Source organism: Castor canadensis, chromosome 7, assembly GCF_047511655.1.
Source record: "Castor canadensis chromosome 7, mCasCan1.hap1v2, whole genome shotgun sequence".
NCBI lineage: Eukaryota > Metazoa > Chordata > Mammalia > Rodentia > Castoridae > Castor > Castor canadensis.
Genome location: NC_133392.1, coordinates 134,743,765 through 134,762,253, shown reverse-complemented (window position 1 = coordinate 134,762,253; position 18,489 = coordinate 134,743,765). Strand labels below are relative to the sequence as shown.

Below are 18,489 nucleotides of genomic sequence, written 5' to 3'. Positions count from 1 at the left end.
CAAATAAACCAAATAACTCAATTTCAAAAATGGGTGAATGAGCTGGCAGAGTGGCTCAAGTGGTAGAGTACCCGCCTAGCAAGTGTGAGGCCCTGAGTTCAAACCCAGTACCACAAAAGATAAAATAACAATAATAAATAAAAATGGGTGAAGACCAGGCACATGCCTCAAGTCCCAGCTACTCTGGAGGCTGAGGCAGGAGGACCCCTTGTGCCCAGGTTCAAGGCCAGCTTGGGCAACGTAAGCAGACCCTGTCTCAAAAAATTGGCAAAGGATTTTTGTTGTTACTGTTGCTTTCAGGCAGGGCCTCACTCTGTAGCCCAGGCTGGTCTCAAACCTTCGATCCTCCTGCCTCAGCCTCCTGAGTACGCGGACCATAGGCATGCGCCATCATGCCTGAGTACATGGTAATTCTATTTCTAACTCTTTGAAAAGTACGCGACTGTCCTGCGAGTACGAGCGTCCTGCAGGGTAATGCTTTCAGTGAAAATTCAAAGCTCATGACTTTACTTGGGTGTGCCGAGCCAGGCCATGTCCAAGGGCAGATGGTGGAAAGAGGCTTGGGCTCAGAGGTGTCTGGGGAGGGCGCGCAAACTCAGGGGCTCTAAAAACCACGCACAGAAAATACATGGAAAGAGAAGAGGAAACGCCATAAGAGATAAGGCTGAGAAACACCAGCCTTGGGAAGAGAACTTGAGAGAGGCGGAAGGAAAAGCAGAGATGAGCCCAAGGAAGAGAACACTGAGAAAGTTCCTGAGCTGGGCATGTGCTCAGAGGCAGGGCGCCAGCCCAGCACGCTCAAGACCCTGGGTTCCATCGCCACAACTGCAAACGGTTTTTCCCCTCATTTCTGGTCATTAGCTGTTGGTCCTCGGGCCAGCGATTTCACTCTCTGAGCCTGGGTTCCTCATGTATAAAATGGAAGCAGTGACACCTGCTAGGCCTGACGTGAGAATACGAGGACGTGCTGGCTGTATATGAACGGCTTACGCTCAGGCCAAGTTCACCAAGCAGAGGAGCCAGTGGTTGGCAGCATGCAGTCAGAGAAGGGAAGAGCAAGGAGACTCAGAATTTCTGCTGCCTTAACAACATGAGGGTCCTGGACATTTCGGGGGACTTGGGGAAGTAGATGTCAGACAGCAACGGGGCAAGGAGGTGAACTCACTTCCCATCTTAAATGGTATCCACCTAGCTGCCGCCATCTCCACACTCCCCAATCCCAGTGAAGACACAAGGACACAGAAATCCCACAGCATCACCCCAGTAGTCTGCACAGCTGATTTCCAGAAGGGGGGCTGGGGGGTAGCAGAGTGGCATATTTTTACCTATGATAAAGCCAGTGGAACTGTGCAGAAAAGTGTAATTGTACTGAACCCCAGGCTACACTGCCCAGAGTGGCATTGCCTCCCATTCTAAAAATAACTTGAAAAATCCTTTCTTCTCCCCCAGTGCCTGACCTTCTTAAAAAAAAAAAAAAGCACAGTCTTTGTGGGCTGACAATGCACAGGCCTCACTCCACTGAACAGCTGCTTTGGAGGCAAGGGACTCCTCCCGGCCCCCAGCAGTGCCTCTCAGGACAAAGTCACCTCGACATGGCAGCTTCCCAAAAGAACTGGCACGAAGAGGGAGGAGTGAGGAGGCTTCCCAGGAGGCAGCACAGTCCTTTGTAGACAGATGGGACAGAGACAAGAAGAGGCCACATTTGCCCCGAGCCTCAGACGGCCAGGGTGTGGAGGTAGGGGGTGGTTACATTTCAGCCCCTTGGGGACACATAGGACGCACAACCCTGAGAATAAAACACAAAACACAGCCTAAGCCCCTGCTGCACAGATGCAGGTTTGTGCTGAAAGCCAACCAGCACCGAAGTGGGGTCCAAAGTGCCACAGCCATGACCCCTCCCCCCTGATTAGGGGTACATGCCCGGAGAATTCTGCTGTTCTAAGACATGTACGTGCACTTATTTCCTTTGCCGATCATTGGTTTGTAATTCAGGTCTGGCCAAGAAAAGGCTAAGGGAAGAGGGGATTCTGAGAAAGGTTTCTTACACTTTTTTTCTTTTTTTGGTGGAACTGCAGTTCAAACTCCGGACTTCATACTTGCATGAACTTTTACCACTTTGGCCATACCTCCAGTCCACTGTGCTCTGATTATTTGGGAGATGGGGTCTCATGAACTATTTTCCCAGGCTGGGCATCCAAACCCTCCAGATCTCAGCCTCACAAATAGCTAGGATTACAGGCATGAGCCACTATGCCTATCCTGGCAGTTTCTTGCTTTTAAAAAAGACACCTACAAGGAAGAAATTTGTTTTATGCTTTTGAATGGTAAGGATGTGATGTCTGGAGCTGCTGCAGCCAACTTGCTACGATGAAGGAGCCAACTTAGGTGATAGGATGGCAGAATGGAAAGACAGAAAGACTATGGGTCCTTGAGGACACTTGACTGCTGAGGTAACCACGTTCTAACTCAGCATTCTTACGCAAGCTAAGAAATTGTTGGGTTTACTGGACTCGCAGTCAGTTGGATTGAGATTTATTGCTACTTGCAGCTAAAAGCCTCACAACCAATCCAAAAAGCAATTCATAATTATTATTGTTATTGTTTTAATTATTAATATTATTGGCAAACACCAGCTATCTCCTGTCCAAGAACAAATTAACAAAACACATTAAGAAACTGGGTATAAGAAAAAGTTTTCAGAATAAGGGAAGATGAACATTACTCTGAAGACTCAGGAGTCATCCATCTTGACAAGAGATTTATTGTGACAGAGGGACAAGCCAGGAGACTGCCTGGTATCTTCAAGAAGAAAACATGGCCTCCACCAATGGGGACAAAGGCCATGGTGAAAAAGAAGCAGGAGGAGGAGATGAAAGTGGAAAAGGCGAGAAAGCCTTGTGGGAAACGAAAAGTGCATTAGCACAAATGAAATATTTAAAAGAAAACCCAGCCAGGCTCAGTGGTGCATGCCTGTAATCCCAGTTGTCAGAAGGCTGAGGCAGGAGGATCATGAGTTTAAGTCCAGTCTGTATATCGAGACCCTGCCTCAAAACAACAACAAAAATTCATCACAAACACAAGGGTTTTAACAAAATCACAAGCAGAACAGAGAACTTAACCTTTCTCAGTCTTTGGGACTAGTATAAAACAAGGAGACAATTGAACAATGTAACTAACTGTAAAATTATGTCTGTCTGTCTATGTGTGTGTATTTATGTATATACGCAGAGGGAGAATTATTCTACAAAATAATGTGTATTGCTTAAAGTAACCATGAAATATTTAACATGTTTGCCATATCTTATACCACAAAGAAAACCTCAACAGTTACTAAAAAATAAAAAACAGCAAAAATTAGTCAAATCTTTTTCTAACCATGGAACAGTAAAATCAGAAACAAAAAGATAAAATAAAGCCAAGTCATCTGGAAGTGAAAGCACACCCTCTATAAAATAATTTGAGTCAAAACCACTAGAAGATATAAATCTAACTTGATTAAGCAATGGTTTCTCAGAGATGACACCAACAAATGGCACAAGCAACCAATAAAACAAAAAAGTAAGTCGGGGACTCGCAGCTCAGACCTATTTACTAGCTGCTCAGAAGCCAGAGATTAGGAGGCTCACGATTCAAGGCCAGACTAGACGGAGAGTTCTCGAGACCCTATCTCAACAAAAAAGAACTAGAGGTGTCTCTCAAGCAATAGAGCACCTGCCTAGGAAGAATGAGACCCTGAGTTCAAGCCTCAGTACTGCAAAAAAATAAATAAACAAACAAACAAACTAGGCCTCCTCAAAATTATAGGCCTTTTTTTTTTTTGGACTAGAAGTGTGGCTCAAGTGGTAGAGCACCTGCCTAGCAAGTGCAAAGCCCTGAGTTCAAACCCCAGTACTAAAAACAAAAACAACGAAACCCAGCACGTGAAAAGATGTTCAACATCATTAGTCATCAGAGAAATGCAAATCACAACTACGATGAGATGTACCTCTCATTCTCTAGGATGCCTAGAGACAGTAGCAAGTGTTGATGAGGAGGCAGAAAAACTGGAGCCCTTGCAAGTCGCTGGTAAGAATATCAGGTGGCTCGCGCCTGTAATCCTAGCTACTTGGGAGGCTGAGATGAGGAGAATCAAGGTTTGAGGTCAGCCCAGGCAAACAGTTTGTGAGACCCCATCTCCAAAATTACTAAAGCAAAATGAGCTGGAGGTGTGACTTAGCAGCTTGCTTTGCAATGTGAAACTGAATTCAAACCCAAGTCCCACCAAAAAAACAAAAACAAAAACAAAAAACAACTGTTCTAGGAAAGAATTTGGCTATTCTTCAGACAGTTAAGTTGGAGTTGGAGGTGTGGTTCAGTGCCCTTGCCTAGCATATGTGAGGCCCTGGGTTCCATCCCTACCAATACACACACACACACACAGAACCTTAAAAAGTTATAAAGTTACAATATATAGTAGTCAGCTCATTTTACCATAACCAGATACTGTACTCCAGACCAGGTAGCTTAAACAACAAAATTGTATTTTCTGGGCCAAGCATGACGGCAGACATGTACAATCCAAGTTCTTAGGAGAGGCAGAGACAACCTGAGTTGTGGGCCACACAGATCCTGTCAAAAATAGGGAAGGAAGGAAAGGAAGGAGGGAGGGAGGGAGGGAGGGCTGTAGCAGTGGCTCAAGCAGTAGGAGTACCTGCTGGAAACCCTGAGTTCAACCACCAGAACTGCCAAAAAAGGAAGGGAGGGAGGGATGGAGGGAGGGAGGTATAATTCCATTTCAATGAATTAATATAAAAATCATATTACACCGTGCCAAATACACTCAATCAATAGAAGCTTAGTGGGTTTTTTTTTCTATTGATTGATGATGCACTCAATCAATAGAAGCTTAGTGGAGTTTTTGTTGTTTTTGTGGTACTGGGGTTTGAACTCAGGGCCTACACCTTGAGCCACTCCACCATCCCTTTTTGTGATGGGTTTTTTTCAAGATAGGGTCTCTCAAACTATTTGCCCAGGCTGGCTTGGATCATGATCCTCCTGATCTCTGCCTCCTGAGTAGCTAGGATTAAACTTAGTTGTTTTTATTTAAAGACTTGCTAGGATGCCCAGGCTGTGCTCGAACTCCTGGGCTCAAGTGATTCTCCTACCTCAGCCTTCTGAGTAGCTTGGATTTATAGGCATGTGCCTAGTATCTTCCAGAAGATAAGTGTTTTCACTAATAAAATGGAAATAGAGCAGTATTTTCCTCTATATCAAAACAACAGGACTGTTAATAGGAGATGCCAGATAAAAACTGATGTTACATGTATTATAAAGTGGATTTTTTTCCTGAGGTTCTGGGGATTGAACTCAGGCGTCCCTGTCTACCACTTGAGCCATGACCTCCAGCCTATATGTTTGGCTTTTTCCTATATACTGAGTTTTTAGTTGCCCCTTTTATTTATTTGTCTTTTTTAGAATTTTTCAGTGCTGCGGATCAAACCTGAGGCCTCATGTGTGATGGACATGCATTCTAGCACTGAGCTCCATTCCAAACCCTTGAATTTTTAAAAACAAAAATGTAATAGCAAGTGTGAAATCACAATAGAGACAATAAGGAATAGAACTGCTATTCCAGAAAACCAGGCAGATTGGGAAATCTCTCAAAAGGCAAAGGAAAGGGATTAAGAGCTAAAAATGATAAAGGGAGTGACAAGAGCTGAGAATCAGAAAACGGATGTACAACCTAAGGCTTAGAGATAGTCTTAAGAGATACACTGGAACGATCAGAAGTTCTAGTCAAAGCAATAACTGAAGAAAACTTTTTCCAGGAAGAAAAAAAATGTGTGCAGATCAAAAGGTTTACTATGTTCCAACCATACTCAGTGAAAAGAAATCCATATTGGTTAAATTTTAATTTTCATCAGTAGGTTAAGGAATTATTCAAACATCAGTGTGTGTACACATATATGCCCAAGTCGCTCACAAAAGAATGAAAATAACCCTAGGCTCAGACTTCTCTTTTGCCAATATGACTGGCAGAAGACCCCGAAGTAGGGTCACAAACCAATCACATCTTCCCAGGTAGGAAGACTCAGAAGCCATACCACTCACTTATCTTTCTTGCAAAGGGCACTTGAGAGGTTACTTCAAAGTGTACCCCAGTGGAGCGACAAATCAAAAGTAAATGTCAAGAATGAGGAAGGGAGATGTCCCATCAGGGGTGCAGGGCTTCATTCATTCACCTCAATTCCACTCTCAGAAATGTGTCACCAACGGGTCCTAGGCCTACAGTCTGGCCCTGCGTGCTTCTTGCCCTTTCCAGGACCAGGGAAGAGGGTGGCCTCTGCGGAGTCCGAGGGGACACGAGAGGCCCCTCTTTCTGAGACATAGGGAAAGGAACTACGATGCGGCTTCCCACTAGGGAAGAACAAACACTTTCCACGTCTTTTTTCCCTGGGAAATTAAGAGGCAAGGCATTTTGCAGAGTTGGGAGGCGGGCGGGACGCAGGCGTTCTGCGATGTGCTCTGCAGGAAGGGGCGCGCCCACTGCCCCCCGCGGACTCACTGTAAGACTCACATCCTCTCCGGCAGGCCCTCCCTCGGGGTCTTGGGGATGGCCGGGAGCCTCGGTGGGGTCACTGGGACTCCTGTGTTTTGGGTGGCTGCGGTGGGGAGGGTGGGGGCAGCTGCCAGTAGGACGGACAGGCCAGGGGTGCGGGAGAGGAGCCGGTGCCTCGGGAACGGGAACATGCGGGCGCGCGGCGTGGCCTTACCCCCGGGCCCGGTGGAGACGGTGACCTGCGCGTAGGTGGCTCCCGCGGCGGCCGCCGGGCCCGAGACGCCGTTGAGCGCGGTCACGCGCACGGTGTAGCGCGCGCCGGGCCGCAGGTGCAGCAGCGTGGCGGCGCGCTCCCGCAGCCCTGCCTGGCGCGGCACGAAGGCCACGCGCGGCCCGCACGGCTCGCACGCGCCCGCCGGGCCCTCGCGGCCGCAGCGCAGGCAGAGCAGCGAGTAGGTGACGTCCGAGCGGCCGCCCGAGTCCGCAGGTGGCAGCCAGCGCAGCCGCAGCGCTAGCGGTGAGCGGCTCAGGCTGTACTGCAGGTCTCGCGGCGCCGACGGCGGTCCTGGGTGGCACCGGGACGCGGCGCTCAGAGGGGCGGGCGGGAGCACCGGAGGGAAGGGGGCGGGCAGCGATGGGGCGGGCAGCGATGGGGCGGGATGGGGGCCCAGAAGAGAACACAGTCCCCTCCAGGCTAGGGGGTGGCGTGAGGTGAGGGCGGGGAAGGACACTCGGCGGAAAATCCGAACCTCATCCCTCTGTCTGCCCCCTGATTCTTCCAATCCCTGGGTCCCCAGCCCCACCCCAGGGTCTCCTTCCTGTACTGTCGCTGGCCCAACTCCCCGCAGTGGGGGCCCCGGTCCCCACCATCGCCTGGATCGCGCCTTTGCTGACCGCCCCCGAGGTCCCCCACCCTCCTTAGCGCAGCCACGAGGGGCACTCACGGGTGCAGGAGGCCGACGGCGGGTCGGTGGGCGAGCGCGCGTAGCTGTCCTGGCACACGCAGAACGTTGAAGCGTTTTCCAGGGCCCGGCTGTGCTCTGGGCACGGTGAGCAGAGGGGCCGCCGCGGGGACACCTTGTAAAACCCTGGGGGACAGGCTGCGAGGAGGGGCCGATAAGGAGGGGGGGCTCCTCCACAGCTTCTCTTCCTCCTTCCTGTCTGCCCCTGTTAGGCTGGAGTTTAGGGAAATTAGGGGATTCCTTTCCGCCAGCGTGGTCCCTGGGGATGGCAGCTCCTGAACAATCCACTGTCACCTGGCTCTTGGCAAACCTTTGTGGGCGGGGAACTGACATATTTCACTTCCATTAATCCATTTGATCCTCATGCCAGCCTGTGAGGTTCAATTTCATCCCCAGTTTTAAAAATAAGAAAACTAAGATGGGGGGAGGTTAAGTAAATTGCTCAATGCCCCAGCTAGTGAAGTTCCAACCTACTGGTTTCCCTTTCAGAGCCACACCACTCTGCTCTAGGGCTCACTGGAAGAAAATGAGCTGAACTGAGCAGTCCTGATTCTAAGAAGAGAACAAAGAGGGCATACACCAAGAGCTGGGCCCCCAGACCAGAGACAGACACACACTCCCACTTAACCAGATACACACTTTCACACACACCACAGAGAGAAAGATATTGCTGTCAAGCTCATCCTCCCACCATCATCATTTGGGGTTAGTGTGTCATAAATCCCCAGTTCACACTCTGGACTCACTCCAGGCTGAAAGTTGAGCTGGGCAGGTGGAGGGGTTGGAAGGAAAAGAGCGACCCAGAAAGTTTCCTAGACCAGTGAGTCAGACCAATTCTAGTCTTGACACGTGCTCAGTAATTTTGCTTCTTTACCCTCCTCACCTACCCAGAGCACCCTAGCTAAGAGCACAGGCTTTTATGTCTCAACACCAGGGGTTGTAGCTGAGCTGCAACCTTGGACATGTTGGTTGACCTCTCTGAGCTTTGTGTAGAATACCTACCTCAACAAGGTGGCTGGAGGATTAACTGAGATAAAACATGTAAACTCTTTAGCCCACTGTGGACTACTTTTACACAATGATTTGTAGTAATTACTGTTCCTCCCTCACAGGCCTGAAATGGAAACTAATAGACATCCACTTTTTTAAAAGTCTCACCAGCTGGACCCGGGAGGGGAGCAGTGGCTCCCAGTCCTTCCTCTCTAGCTTGAGTGGTCTTCCCCTTTAATCTAGCCATTGATGGAAGGCTGGCTGCTCTCCAAGGAGACAATACAACAGCAGAGAGGCAGACTGACTCTGGGAAAACCTGGGGGTGGAGTGCTAAGTTGTTCCCACTGTCTGGAAGGTTTAGACTTGGGAGGGTCCCTCTTGCCCAGAGTCCCAGCCAGCACAGCTTTGGGGAGGGTCTCAGCAACCCAGCAGCCTCTTGTAGTCTCTCCTTCAACACAAAGTATGGGGCTGCCTTACCACTGTGGGCAGAGGTCCAGGCTGAGACTCAGAAGGCCTGGGTTGCCATGGTAGACCACTCCTTTTGTCTCTCTTGCCCCAGGAAACCATCAGTCAAATGGGAACGGTAATGATGGCTGCCCACCTGTGTGGTGGAACATGAGAAGGGTGAGGCTCTGGAGAGGCCCTGTGTGCAGGATGACAAGCATTAGGAAGGAGTGCTTCCCCTCCCATGTGTTGAGTGTCTGCCATCCTAGCTGCTGTCTGCTTGGTCCCATCAGAGGCAGATATGGTCATCTTTACTCTGAGACACTATGGAAGGGGTGTAGCTTGAAGGGCACACTCAGAAGGGGGTCCCGGACAGCCAACACCTTCCTCTCTTTCTCAAGGTCAGAGTCAGGATTGCAGAGGTGCTCTAGTTCAACTCCCCCTGGCCTGGTCCTCTAGCAGGAGCCACACTGCTAGATGCCTCATCATGGAAAGCTCATCCCCTGCAGAGGCAGTTAGAAAGTGCTTCTTAGCAGGAACCCAAATTAGTCCCCATGTAATTCCCCTTATGCCACCCATCACAGGGTGTCAGTGCACTCCATAGAGCCTCAGAGAACAGATCTGCTTGAGTCCCTGGGTTCCAGGACAGTCCCATACAGATTTAAAGATACAGGTTGTACATCCTGACTTTCCCCCCAAGGAGAATCTCCAATTCTTTCACTAATTCCTCTAGTGGCTAGGAGAAGGCAACAAGAGTCAAGGTCACTAAGAGAGAGGGAAAAAAAGGAGGGATAAAAAAAATTTTGGCTTTATTCCCTCCTCCACTTCTCTCTACCTTTTGAGAGAGGTTTGTGTCAGCTGCAGACATTTGGAAGGCCTGAGCTTGCTAAATACAAATCTGACCACTTCCCTTCCTGAAATTCTCCAACTCCCTGCTCTGGTCACCCTACCCACACCACACTGAGCTCTTTTCATACCTGTGGGTCTTGTCCTACAATGTCTTATATGCCTTCTCTCCAGGCAATCTCATTCTTCTCCAAATCCCAGTTCTAATAGGGATCTTGGGGAGCTTCAGCTGGCATTCTTCCCAGCTCCCCACTGCCCAGGGAAGAGGCGATCTGGTTACAAGGCACTTCTATCTGCTCTCAGCCCAAGGGAAGGGAATACAACACAAACCAGTCGTGGAATTAGTTTTTGTGGGGGGGGGTCCCAGAGTGTAGATCCAAACCTCCTCCTTCTGATCCATTCATAACTGTATCATCTGGTATGAGCCAGGTGCTATTCTAGGCCTTAATGAACAAAACAGACAAAGATCTAACTGTTCCCTGGTACATCTGCTCTCTTCTCCAGCTCACAGGGAGGAGAGAGATCCTTGGGTGGCAATTCCCTCGACATCTGGCCATCAAAGACCACAAACACAGCAGTAATGGCTCACGCCTGTAATACTAGCTACTCAGGAGGCAGAGATCAGGAGGATTGAGGTTCAAAGCCAGCCTGGGCAAATTGTTCTTGAAACCTTATCTTGAAAAACCCTTCACAAAAAAAGGCTGGTGGAGTGGCTTAAGGTGTAGGCCCTGAGTTCCAACCCTAGTACCATAAAAAGATAAAATAAAAAATAAAAACACCTGCAAACACCTCCATCTACACCCACTCCTGCTCTCCTGCATTCCCATCCTAGAGGAGGGACGAGCCACCTCCTGTGGAAGGCCAGCCCTGCATTTCCACCCTGGGCCCTCTCTTTCACACCTTCCATGTCTACATTCCATCAGCCCTCTCCCCTCTGCTTCTCACCCAGCTCCTCCTCCACTACCTCCTTTCAGGAAAAGCAGTCCATTTCAGTGCAGGTATGAGGGCACCAACAAAAGAGTACCTTTAAATAAGCATAAAACTGACTAAAAGTTGGCCTGCTTTTTATTAGCAACATGCGTCAGCAATTCTAACCCACGTCAGTAATAAAACAGTACTTCCTCCCGGAGCAGAGCTACCTGGCACACACTTGGTTCCCCACTGGTTCTTTCCCTTCAGTGTACAAACAAGTCTCTCCCATCTACCATAAAAGTCCTCTCTCCAAATGGAGGTTCTCTCAGTCCAATGTCCTCCTGAGGATTCCATCTTGTCCCCTCCCCCCTTCAAATCCAGACTTTTAGATTCCCCAACTCCAGCTCCTCAAAGCCCTTCTTCCTCTGCCTACTGCAACCTGGACTCTCCATCTGAAACTGCTCTTGCCAAGGCCACCAGGTGGACACAGTCTAATCCCTGCCATACTGTAAGCTACTTCTTCCTGGATGCTTCTATCCCCTGGGTCGCCATGATGGCACCCTTTTCTCGCTGTCCTCTAGCCTCTCACCAGTCCTTCTCAATCTTTTTTTTTTTTTTTCCTTGCAGTGCTGGGAATTGAACCCAGGGCATTTCTCATGCTAGGCAAGTGCCCTACCACTGAGTTGCATATCCAGCCCCACCTCTCAGACTTCTTTATGGACTCAGTTTTTTCTACATTTCCTCAAATACTGCCATTCTATAAGTCTTCATTTTTAGCCCCCTTGCTTTTTACTCCATAATATTTCCTGAGTTGTCACAAGCACGCCCACAGCTTCAAGAAGTACCTGAGCTGCTGAGCTCCAGCCCACGTTGTCGCTACCTCCACATGGATGCACCTGCATCCTGTGCTCCTCACCCAGGGGATGGTCCTTCTGTCCATTCAGTTCCCAGCAGCATATGAGCCAAAAGAGGCTCCTTCTCCTCCTGGGTTACATGGTCCCTAAGTGCTTCAGGTTCTGTCTCCTGATCACATCCATCCTCAGCACTCAGGGATCTCTGCTGCCCCCTCAGTTCGGAGCTCAAGCTGGACGATTGCATCAACTGCCTTCCTCATCTTTAGGCATCTAGTGCTTCTCTCCCAATCCTTTCTGTGCTATTGCAGCTTGAGTGATCTTTTGAAGATAGAAATCTGAACACGCTGGATCCCTCTTCACTGTGTAAAGCATAAAGCTTAAGCTCTTTAGCCTGCCATTGGTGGCCCCTTTATGATTTGCCCTGCCTCTCTGCAGCCTCATCACTTCTCCTGCCCCACACGCACTCTGCTCTGATTACACTGGCTTACTTATTCAGCACCACCCATTCTATGTTCCTTCCTGCTGCCATGCTCCTGCATCCTTAGCACTTTACTCGTGTATATCTCACTGAGCACCTTCCACGTACCGTATTCTATAATGGATATAGAGGCTAATTCTCTAATAGACTGCTGTGATAACAAGACCCAGTGCCTGAGTTCAAGAAGCTCCTAGTCTAGTGGTACAAATATACATAAGTAGATCACTACATACCATAGGGTAAGTACATAGATGGCAGCTGCCATGAGTGCTGGAAGGCATGGAACTGGATCCTAACCATATCTGGATTGCTCAGGAAGGTCTGGCCTCTCACTTGCTTACAAACACAATTCCCCCAGAGAAAAGATGGTGGCATTTATCTATATACACATAAGAACTGAATAAATGCAACTGGTATGTCCTCAATTCATACTGAATGGATGATTGACCAAAAGAATGGAAGCAAGTGTAGTCACTTCCTCATCTTCCCACCACTCTGTGTCCCTGTTATTGCATATATCACCTTGTGATTTAAAGAAAAATCTTTGCTCTCTCCCTCTAGATGTGAGCTTTCCAAGAACTGGGACTATACCTGATTCATTTCTGTTGCCCTGGCACCCCGAAAAGGACCTGGTTTATAAAATGCATCCCTTGATCTTTCTACATGAAATGCACACATTCATAACTCCATCCTCACTCACCACTTCCAAAACCACCAGTGGAGAGGACAGTCTGTTCCTAATGCCGCCCCCCCAGGCCTGAGACCCTGGCAAAGACCCCATCAAGGAGGATCTCCCCCCAGGGGGACACAATGACTGTAGTTCAGAGAGCTGAGTGAGATGTCAATAGTGATCTCACTAGAGACCTGCCTCTCTCTCTTGAGCTCAAGAATGTCCCCTGCCAGCTTCTGACTTGTATGTGGTCAGTGATGGGGGTGACAGGGGGTTCACTCCCTTTAATGCTAGCTCAAAGCTTGGATGGCTGTAGCATTCTTCCTTATGCATAGGGGCTGCAGTCTGGTGTAGTAGAAAGAACTTGAGAGCTGGGTAAACCTGGATTCAAATCCTGGTTCCCCATTTCCTAGCTAGGCAAGTTTGGTGCTCATCTCTTTGAGGTTGTCTGTGAAGTAGAGCTAACAATGACTTACTTTGTTATTGAACCAATACATGGGAAGGCCTGGGGAGAGGTGCCTATCACAGTGCTTGCAATGTAGATCCCTAATGCCTTCTTATATGGAGTTAAAGTCACATCTTAGTAACTTCACTCACGGGTCCTGACTAGGCCAACTAGAAGTTCCTCAAAATGTCATGACCCCTGGCTCCACTCCTGCTCCAGCCTCTTTCATCTAGGGCAAGCTCTTTCTCAACTGCCACCTTCCTAATTTGCTCCCACCCCATACCTCCCTAGCCGCTGAATACCTTCGCAGATGTCACCACGTTCCTGGAATCCCGCACTGCAGCTGCAGCGGCCCACGGGCACCAGCCACTCGCCATCAGCGCCGCAGTGCATGCGTGGGAGGATGCCGGACTCCCCTTCTGAGTGTGCCACGCAAGTTCCGGCCACTTCCACCAGTGTGGAGAAGGCACTCTCCGCTGCGGTGGCGGGAAAGGCCGCCAGGCCCTGCACGGTGGCACGACACTGCTTGTAATAGACGCGCACTGAGACCAGCGCCACGCATGCGCCCACGTCCTGGAAGGCCAGGTGAAAGCCTCGCCGGCTGAGCGGGCCGATCTCGCGCACCTCTGTGTTCAGCTTCATCTTGCGCTCGCCCAGGTCTCCTTGCGTGAAGCTTTCGTCTGCCGCGATCGTGTCAATCTTGCGGGGTCGGTTGCCCCCTAGGCGGGGACGCCCACGGCCCAGGTCGGCCTCGGTTTCCACGTAGTAGACATTGAAGGTCTCCTTGCAGGTGCCTGCGGCGCCAGGGATGCTGCTGCAGTCTCGCAGTGTGAACTGCAGCTCCACGAAGATGCGCTGCCCGCGCCCGCGGCTGATCCAGCCAGTCTGTAACCAGTTGTCCTGATTGGGCTCCAGCACATTGCACACTTGGTACGTGCGGATGGGACGGTCGTGTTCGTCCACGCCACTGATCTCTTCCCACTGAGACAAAAGCAAAACCGTGGACAGCTCAGAGCCAACGTGCTCACAGGAGGCTAAGCGCTAGCCTTTCTCCACCTTTTCACCTTCTCCTACCTCACTTTCCATCCCTTTCCACTACCACACATATTCCCAAAATTATAAAATGCAGAGCTGCCGAGCACCGGTGGCTCACGCCTGTAATCCCAGCTACTCAGGAAGCAAAGATCACAAGGATCGCGGTTCGAAGCCAGCGCTGGCAAATAGATTGCTTGAAAAAACTCAACACAAAAACGAGGGGAGGACTGGCTGAGTTCAAACTCCAGTACCACAATAAAATAAAATAAATGCAGAGCTAGGAGAAACTGGAAACAAATGCATCCTTTTTTTTTTTTTTTTGAGAGGGGGGTCTTGACATGTAGTCCATGCTGGTCTTGATCTCTTCATCTTCCTGTCTCAGTCTCCTGAGCAATGGAATTACAGGACGGAACCACTACACTTGGCTCTCTTATCTTTTTTCTTTTAAAATATGGAACGCTTGCGTTCCATGTTTGCGTGGGGAATAAAAAAAAGAAGGAATGCTTCATGAATTTGTGTGTTTCCTTGAGCAGAGGCCATACAGATCATTTCTGTATCATTCCAATTTTAGTATATGTGCTATGAAAAAAATAGCAATCCTTATTTTTATGGATGGGGAAATTGAAGTTCAAGGGGGCAAATGACTTGACTAGTTGTGTACGTTGAGCCAGTGGCAGAGCTAGGATGGTATGTGGAGTCACTTGACTCTCCCTCTCTCCTGTGCCCTTTCCACATCAATAAGCTTCTGTTCTACTCTAAATTGTCCCACCCTCACCCCAAGATCCCCAGCCCCCTTAGAACCCCAGGTCTTGCTTGCTCTGTCAATCAATTGACAACACCGTTTCGAGGGTCTACTGTGTGGATTGTCTAACACTGGCTCCATCCAGCTGTCTAGGAACAGAAATGGGTTTCTGTTCCTAGACAGAGCCAGTACTTTCCTTTTTATGTATCTGTTTGTGTGACTAATGGAAGATTCCTCAACATTTCCTAATAGGCCAATCTACCATGACACCAGTACTGCTAAAGACCAAACACTGGGAAGTGCATTTTGATCTGATGTGAACATGGAGACCAAAAGGAACCAAGCCTTGGATTCCCAGGGCAGGGAGAGATAGTTTAACACCTACCCCATTACTTGGCAGTGCAGTCCAGCCCAGTTCAGCCTGAGAGGCTTTGGAATCCAGCAGGATGACTAAGGAGAGGAGAGAAGAGAGATGTGGAACAAAGATGTCAAAAAGCCAAATGGTCATTTGGAAAGAGGGTGGGATCCTTTGCTGAATTCACCATAAGTTGCTAAACAAGGGGATAGAGAATGTGACAAAGGATATAGACAAGTGTTTCTCATTCCATAAATCTCCAGAAGGAAGCATGAGTAGCTCAAGTCCAGAGAGAAGTAGTCACAATGCACAAGTTGTATTAGTCTCCTGGGGATGCTATAACAAATTACCACAAATTTTATGGCTTAAAACAGCAGATTTTTTTTTATCTTACAGTTCTGGAGATCTATAGTCTGACTATCCAAAGTTGGTGTGTCAGCAGGACTAGTTATCTGAGGAATCCATTTTCTTGCCTTCTGTAGTTTCTAGTGGCCACCTGCACTCCTTGGCTTGTGGCCCTCTCCTCCACCTTCAAAGTGTATTGCTTCAATCTCTGCTCTTGTCATTGCAGATCATCCTTTCATATAAAGGCTAGTGTGGTTACACTACACACACTCTAATAATCCAGGATGAGCCTCAAAATTCTTAATCGCACCTACAAAGCCCATTTTTGCCACTTAAGATACCATTAACAAGTTCTGAGGATTACGACGCGGACCTTTTATTTGAGGGAGTGTCATTATTTATTCAGCCTTCCATACTCCCCATGGCAAATACTCTAAGGCCAGCTCTTAAATTGGGAGTTGGGAGTCAATGAGCCTCCTTGCCTTCTCAGCTAAGTGTCAATTAGAGGGAGAGATTGAGTATATCAGGGCATTCCCGTGTATACCCTTGAATCCACTCAGATTCAGAGTTCTTCTGAGGTTGGGTCGCCAGCCATAGAGTAGACTTAAATATTTAGTTTAACTTCAGGACCTCTGAGGGAAATGAAGTAGACTGGCCCTGCTAGCAACAGGAGATAAGTAAATCTCTCATCTCCCCAGTCACCCCGTTTCCCAGGGGCTGTCACCTTCACTGCCTTTGAAAGAACATCAGGGGCCCTTTTATAAATAATCAATGACCCTTCACACACCAGAGAAGTTGGAGTCACTTTATTCCTGCATGAGGTGTCACAACAGCAGTCTGCATTCTCTTAGCCTTGGTTACAGAGAAACACTGGTTTTGGACAGCCAGCAGCCCCAAGACAGGTAGCCAGGCTATGCCAAAATCTTGGAAGATTACTCATTTGGAGCTTAAGGAAGGGGGGGTGGGCTGCCAAGGTGAGGGCCTCTAACAGGAGCTGGCTCCAGCGGCGTCTATGACCGTGGGCAGGACCGCCGCCGACAGCGCGCTAATTCCTCATCACTGACAGCGTCGCAACCAGCATATTGGAAGGCATCTGCGACCCCGCTCCAGTACCGACCCTACTGCCAAAGCCTGTTCCAGCGCCTCAGGATTGTGCACCTGGATATGATGCCTCTTGGTTCAACTGAGCGTACAGCTCCCCCAGATGCAGAATCAGAGGCAAGACGCAGGCTCTGGTGTCGCCCACAGCCCCAAACCCTGCAACGCGGACTGAGCAGGGTAGACTAGCTCCAAATTCAGCACTGCGGACAGTTCCACGGTCAGCACTTCGGGCAGCGCCCGGACCCAATCCCCAAGACCAGCATTTCACCTCCTTCTGTTGGTCACGCAGTGGTTCTCTAGCCCTCTCTATTCGGGCTCCATCCATCCCGTCTCCGCAAGCTCGGATCTCACCTCCGCATCTCCGAGTCTCCCCTGCTCCCGTCATCTCCCCGCCCCCACGCCTCCCACCTGCAATCACTCACCCTGTCCCTCTCACCGGCCCCTAAACAGTCGCCTCTGGCTCCCGTGGTTCCTGGTCTCTTTCTTCCCCAGCCTGCTAGGTCTCCAGCCCCCAAGCTCTTCAACGCCCCTCTCTGCACCATTGCTTAGGCACCTCTCTCCCACCCCCAGATCTGTGCCTCCCGCTGCCCGCTTGCTTCAAACCCCAATACAGACTCTAGCCTCTCCAACGACTCCTTCCCCCGCCTCCCACCACCCCGGTCTCCCAGTCCTCCAGCCCCCTATCTTTTGGCATCTCAAGCTCCGGACACAGCCACCTTACCTTCCTCGGCGGTCCCGGGTCGTCCGGGTCCCAAAAGCAGAGCGAGACATAGTGGCATCAGGCAGACGAATAGGCGCAGCGGGTGTGGACCGGCGCCAGTCTCCATGGTCCGCAGACTGAGCTGCCAGTGCGGCGGCGGCTCAAGCCGCGCCAGCCCAGCACAGCTGAGCAGTGCCCCCAGACCCCTGCGCCGGCTGAGGGCGGGGTCTCACCGGTCACCATCATCCCGTGGGGACCAATCACTAGGCATCGCCGTGGAAGGTCCACCAATCCCGGCCAGCAGAAGATGGAGAGGTGGAGTTTCACAGGCCAGGGGCGGAACAGCCAACTGGAGGGGGAAAGGAAGGGGTCCCGCAGATCTCCAAGCCGTGGGGGTGGGGCAGCCCTGAGCCCTAGCGGGGCTTCTGCAGAGCGAGATGAGCTGGCGTCTGTGGCCCAGAGCGCTAAACCTCAGTTCCTCGTTCCCGAGAAGTGGGCAATGTGGGCGTGGCATAAGGAAGGGGCGGCCCACCGGGAAGCAGCCCCACTTGCAGCCTCTCAACTAGCCTAGAAGCTCCCTTGTTCCCAGGACTTGCAGGGGGGTTCCGAGCTTGATATCCTGACCCCAAGCTCTAGGAAGCTCTTCTATCAGCCCTTAGCCTCTTCCTATGTCTGTGCTCCTGGTATCTCTCCGCTTGATCCCTCCCCCTTTTTCTCCTTATTACACACACACACACACACGAGGGAGGGGCCGAGCTCGACCCCAAAATGCTGCTTGAGGAGAGAGAGCCAAGCAAGAGGCAGGGTCCCACCCTATCAGCAGAGCTTCAGAGGTTGGGAAACCTTGTATACGCTGGGATGGGGGCGGTGTTAGATTTTACACGAACGATGGTTCCTCCGGTTCTCGACACAAGCAACACACCCACAACCACCTCTATTCTCAGGTTGCTCAGGCTGGGGTTCCCCTTTGCGTACCCCATTCTGCCCACCTCAGGAGTCTGGCGACAAGTGCAGCACCTGGGAATCCAAAGCATCTGCGAGAGGGGCGGAGCAATTCTCAGAGTTCAGCGAG

The 18,489-nt window shown here is 50.1% G+C and overlaps 1 protein-coding gene and 1 non-coding gene across 6 annotated transcripts in view; both read right to left on the bottom strand.

Moving 5' to 3' along the window:
* Epha10 (EPH receptor A10) overlaps positions 1-18,221 on the bottom strand; it is a 35,868-nt gene extending 17,647 nt beyond the window's left edge. Inside the window, exons 1-5 of one of the 5 annotated variants that reach the window (XR_012449957.1) lie at positions 17,439-18,219; positions 15,302-15,366; positions 13,442-14,120; positions 7,483-7,638; positions 6,753-7,103 (exon numbers count right to left, since the gene is read on the bottom strand). Coding sequence is in view for 4 of the 5 variants with exons in the window: in XM_074080542.1 (XP_073936643.1) it covers positions 6,753-7,103; positions 7,483-7,638; positions 13,442-14,120; positions 15,302-15,366; positions 17,439-17,544 (1,357 nt within the window). In the remaining variant the exon portion in view is untranslated. Of the gene's footprint in view, positions 1-6,752; positions 7,104-7,482; positions 7,639-13,441; positions 14,121-15,301; positions 15,367-17,438 lie in introns of all 5 variants that reach the window. The other 4 variants (XM_074080542.1, XM_074080540.1, XM_020173650.2 and 1 more) reach the window with 4 other exon arrangements.
* Positions 14,664-14,771, bottom strand: LOC141425225 (U6 spliceosomal RNA). The gene has a single exon (XR_012450313.1). It is a non-coding gene; the product is annotated as a U6 spliceosomal RNA (small nuclear RNA).
* Positions 18,222-18,489: the final 268 nt, after the last annotated feature.